This window comes from Zea mays, chromosome 6 (genome assembly GCF_902167145.1).
Source record: "Zea mays cultivar B73 chromosome 6, Zm-B73-REFERENCE-NAM-5.0, whole genome shotgun sequence".
NCBI classification, from domain to species: Eukaryota; Viridiplantae; Streptophyta; class Magnoliopsida; order Poales; family Poaceae; genus Zea; species Zea mays.
In genome coordinates this window covers 163,028,342-163,033,421 of record NC_050101.1, presented here as the reverse complement: position 1 = coordinate 163,033,421, position 5,080 = coordinate 163,028,342, and the positions used below count along the sequence as shown (strand labels likewise).

The following is a 5,080-nucleotide window of genomic DNA, read 5'->3' as shown; positions in this document are numbered from 1 at the left end:
CCTTGCCCTTTTTCTCGGCCAGCAGCACTGCCTTCGCTGCTTCGTCAACGGATGAGACTGCCTTCGAGCTAGCTCTCTTGGGTGCCATCGCGGGTGGTTTGTTCGTAGCACGAACGGTGGGCGCCAAATGTTGGAACTTGTTCTCCTGGGCAAGATGATCCAACGGGGGAGTGAAAGGAATGCAAACACGGTTCTGACTCGAGATGGTGATTGCTCTCTTAATCCCGCCTCTCAAGGGCACTGTACGGGGGTATTTATAGGTGCCTGAGTGTCCAACGTCTTGATGTAAGGACGCATGTGCCCTCAGGCACCTGGACTGTCCCCGGAATATTCTCATAAAGGAGGGTTACAGACTGTCATTACAGAAAAGTCATTACAAATCGGGCCCGTAACACACTTCTCCGTGCGGGGCCTGTTACAATGGGCCGAATCCTACGTGGGCCTACAGGTTGGGTGAGGGCGTGGGACGGGACGACCTCGTCGTAGTCCTTCGTCTTGTAGTGTAGAGGCCGAAGGGTGGACTCCGTCGGTCGTTTTGCCTCCGTTGGTGCAGCGAGATCGACGAAGGCCTGGAGCGAAGGGTAGCATCTTCGCCTTCGCCCCAACAGTTACTTTAAACGACCCTCCAATATATTGTGCGGTAAATATAGTGCTAAAACAAAATATACCATAAACATAAACTAAGATAGTATTTATGTCAATTCAGCATCTAAAAATACAACGAATTTGATAAATATAAAAGTACCTAATTAGAGACGATTTGGTCCTTCCTTACCTGTAATAACTTCATCAACATTAGCACGTTAATTTGAACCTACACATTGCAAGTTAAATATTTGTATAATGTTTGGTGGATTTGAAAAAAAAAACCCACTATTTACTGATTCGGTTGTTTTATGTTCTTTTTTCTCATTGTTCATTGTGTTTTTCCTTTGTTGCGACTTGCGACTCTCCTTCATCTTCATGCAGGATTTAGGGTTCACAGATCGCCTTACAACTTATAGGAGAGATGAGACGAGGAAGTATCAAATAATAAAGCTTTATGCCAACGATAATTTACGCAGATGACTTAGACGCTATGACTTAACATGTCATCTATAGAGAGAACCTATAAAGTTACTAGTGCTAAGACAGATCGTAATTGTAACCAGCAGTTCGTTACTTGCATACCAGTTGCATGTATACTTAATGGTCAAGTCAAGAAGCTCCATTAATTCCAGTAAACTTAAAAAGCCTCCACTTGGCCTTCAATTGAAACACCACTATTATTAATACTCTATGCTATTAAGATAAAGAATCACACTGCATAGGCGCAAGCACTATAAATACCCCAGCAGACTTCACCGGAACTCATCCCAACTACTACTACTACTCACTAGCGGTAGCTCACAATGGCAGGCACAAAGCTAGTATCACTGGGGCTCATTGTTCTCATGAGCATGGGGTTAGCAAATGCTGTGAGGGTGGCTAGATTCTCTACTGCTGATGGGAGTGGACAAGGAGGGGGAGGGGGTGGCGGTTACGTGAATGGTGCGGGATCAGGGGTCGGGTCTGGCACCGGAGTAGGTGACAGTAGTCCGGAGGGTGTCCATGCAAGTGCTGGAGGGGGTGGCGCAGGCGGTGGAACTAGCCAGTATGGTGGATCTGCATATGGTGTAGGGTTAGGGTCAGGTTCGGCGAGTAGCACGTACAGTGGTAGTGATGGAGGGTCTTCCAGTGCTGGTGGTGCTGGCGGGGGCGGTGGCGGCGGAAAAGCTGGAGGTTCTTGGGACTCCAGCGCTCAAGGGTCTGGTAGTGGCGTCGGTTCTGGTTCTGCCTATTCTAACAGGTATCCGTACGGGCCAAGATATGCAGGTGCAACTGCTAATGGCAACGGTGGCGGCACGGGGAACAGCCAGAATGGCGGTGCTGGCGGCGGTAAAGGTTCTGGATCTGGGTTCGGCGATGCCATTCCCTGATTTCTGTATCGAGTGAATCTAAAGCTGGAGCCCATCGCCCTTTCTTGTTTTGGAGTCACAGGATTACTGTTTTTGTTTTGTTTTTTTTCTTTTCTAGCTGTGTTGTGCTTTTGTTAGAATTTGAATTAATAAAGGGCCCGGCTGTTCAAGTAACAGTAGCAGTCTAGTGTAAGCCTGTAAAGGTGCAGCTTATGCGAAGATGTAAGCCTGCCAGTTTATGAAAGAAATCATACTCCTTTGTCATTTGGTCACTATATATATCTGAAGATTTTTTTTAGACAGAAAGTTGTTTGGAGTTATTAAGTTCATCAGATGCATACTGCCCTACACCATGCACATCACATGGATGTGATCTATCAGTGAAATTACTAAATTAGCTTATGTCACATATAATACAGGTCACTTACATTGGTAGCTCTAACTTGGCCAATCCAGCCTTGAACATGAGTAGCAAGAAGTTCGTGATGAGTGATGACATCAAAAAGGTCATCTTGTGCATAGGCCTTAATTCCTGTGCATAGGCTCTTTTGTCAAGCAGAAATCATCTCCCTGAAAAGCAAAATAATTAATATCATCAGTACCAGCTCAAGCATGGTTCGAAAATAAAAAGCTGCAATTCCAGTAACCACTCTTCATATAGAGACTGATCCTTGCTTTGCCTCCCCAAAACATAGCCTATGGTTACGGTCTGGCCCTTATAGCACAATCCTCAATCCTTGGCCAATCTCACTAAGGTTCCTTCTTAGGACAAGGCCGTGGGGGCAGTTTTTACCCCACCCCTGTCGGCTTCTTTTAAGAAAAGTGAACTTACATTGGATAACCAATGAGCGTCAAGATTGTAGGATGATTTGAAGGCCAAAAAATGCAAAGAAAAGTAAAAAAAACTACTAGAACCTGCATTACAGATTGTGGTAAAGTTGTCAAAACTTGCAAGTAATAAGACCTACTCAAATACCAGCTCCCATAAATAACATCATAAAAAACATAATTGTGACCAATGTCCAGTCTCCCAAGAACAAATGGTACATCTGAAATGGGATTAGAAGGCCATAACTTCTATCCATTTATTGTTCAACTGGAAGTACTTTATTTTCTTTTACATTTTGTTCTAGTAAGATTTGCTGAATTAATATCTCAGAAACACTTCCTTTCTGGCGACAATATGGAAGGACTGCTGAAGATAGCAAAGGACAACGGAACGTTCAATCATTTTATTCAAATAAAATCGAATGCAGGAAATGGAAGTAGATAAGAAGCATGTCATACTTGGTGTGGAACTCACAGAGGTTGCATTCGCCTTTTACAAATTGGGTACGTATATGTATGTAAGGATTTGGTGTTTGCAATTTTGCATATATAAGGCAGTAAACTACAATATAAAGTCAGATAAGGAGTCCAGTAGACAATCCAAGGAGGAAGCAATAATGGCTAAGGAGCCACTCCATACTGAGCCATAAACTTCTACAGTAAAAGAACCATGTTTGCAATTTACATAATTGGATAACCCAAATCTCTTTTCAGGCAACCGTCTCACACTCTTCCTTCAAGTAGGATGCTCCACAGGTAAAAAGAATTGTGCTAAAAATTAGTGACAATGTCTGTTTGGATACACAATTAGCTAGTTACTAGTTGTGCTAAAAAGTAGTCTAAATTAGCTATGGTAGGTTAGTTAGTTGGCTAATAACTAGTTGAAAACTTGGCTAACAAATTAGTGATGCACTAAGCTAATTTTTAGCTAGCTAGCAATTAGATCTTGTATATAATCAAGCCCTAATCTATTACTCATAGTTATAGCACCCAAGCACATGCACAAAACACCATGACAGGGCTACTGCTAGCAATATCTAGCGAGAGCGTCCATTAATCCATTTGAAAGGCAACGCAGACCTAGCACGCCAAGGGAGTCCAGAAGCCCCCGCGCCGACCTCTCCTGCGCGCCTCCAGGCGGTGGAATCTATGGAAGTTGAGCCGCCAGGTCCGCCCGCCGCTCTCCCATGCATAAATCGCCGCCACCTTCGTCCTCGGCCTCCACCGCTCCACGAAGCAAAAGAGAATCTCCTCGCTCCGGCCGCCGCCATTCCCTCCGGCGTCCGCACCTCGCCTGAACCCTTGAGAACGACGGGGTGAAACTCCCGAAAAGTGCAGCACTGGGGAAGAGCGAGGAGTAGACCCAGCAGCGATAACAGAGGGTGGCGGGGAGCGCTGGAACAGAAGAAAGCAGGGCGGCAGGGTGGCGCGGAGGAGAACGAATCCAATGCACATGATTATGCATAAATTAAAGGGTGTTTGTTTCTCTAATTAAAAGTTTGTTTTGTGTCCAAATCAGACAAATGTAAATTATAAGTATTAAATATAGTCTTATTGGGACCATGCTTCGTCGCCGAAGGTCCTGCAGGAAGAAACAGTTTCGGTTGAAGCTGTCTGTACGTAATGCCGAAGGGTGCCGTTCATTAAGCTTCGGAATTACAAACCGACTTAAAGATAGAATAACCTTTTAGTTCATAAGAGTTTGAGTCGATGTTGTAAACTTTTATGAGGGGTATGATTGTAATTGTTCACAGGCTGTGTCCTGTGCCTATAAATATTGAACAGTATTCCTTTACTGTTCACGTATTCATATAATTGCAACCACATCACTCGGAAATTATTCTTTGCCAAGGCAGAGGTATAAATGTACCTAAATATTGTATTTGAATATCTTAAGTTTATATAATATGCAAATGATGTTGTTTACTTCTAATTTACTTGTCTTTAATGTTTTATGTCTTGTGTTATTTTATATTATCTTTGAAAGTTCAATAACGAAGATGCAACCTTCGTAATTGTGTCATTATAACCTTCGTCCGAAGTTCATTAAATCCTTGGGGAAATAATGCTTCAGCGGACGAAGGGCATTAATATTTAACATTTTATGTTGCCTTGTTCTTAATTCATAGCATTTGAGAACAAGTCCCCAACATTGGCGCCCACCTCCGGTGAACTCACTTCCACTTTTTTGAGCCGATGGCTTCGTTTAACATTCAAGCTGGAGCTGCTTCGGCTCCGAAGCTGGTACTCCCGATAACAGGCGGTTCATGCTCAGAGCCAGCCAACAAGAAGCAGAAGAAGGAGACACAGAGAAG

The 5,080-nt window shown here is 43.7% G+C and overlaps 1 protein-coding gene and 1 long non-coding RNA gene across 2 annotated transcripts; one reads left to right on the top strand and one right to left on the bottom strand.

The window, feature by feature from the left end:
* Positions 1 to 218: 218 nt before the first annotated feature.
* LOC103630438 (uncharacterized) lies at positions 219 to 4,189 on the bottom strand. The gene is made up of 4 exons (XR_555061.4): positions 3,846 to 4,189; positions 2,366 to 2,507; positions 746 to 775; positions 219 to 652 (listed from the first exon to the last, which is right to left on the bottom strand). It is a non-coding gene; the product is annotated as an uncharacterized lncRNA (long non-coding RNA).
* On the top strand, positions 1,353 to 2,236 carry LOC100285159 (glycine-rich cell wall structural protein 2). Its single transcript, NM_001158053.2, has one exon. It carries the CDS (start codon positions 1,392 to 1,394, stop codon positions 1,956 to 1,958), a length of 567 nt encoding a protein of 188 aa, NP_001151525.2. The 5' UTR covers positions 1,353 to 1,391; the 3' UTR covers positions 1,959 to 2,236.
* Positions 4,190 to 5,080: the final 891 nt, after the last annotated feature.

Bases quoted from the DNA above. Each gene is read 5' to 3' on its own strand.
- LOC100285159 (NM_001158053.2), top strand. From the start codon at position 1,392: ATGGCAGGCACAAAGCTAGTATCACTGGGGCTCATTGTTCTCATGAGC.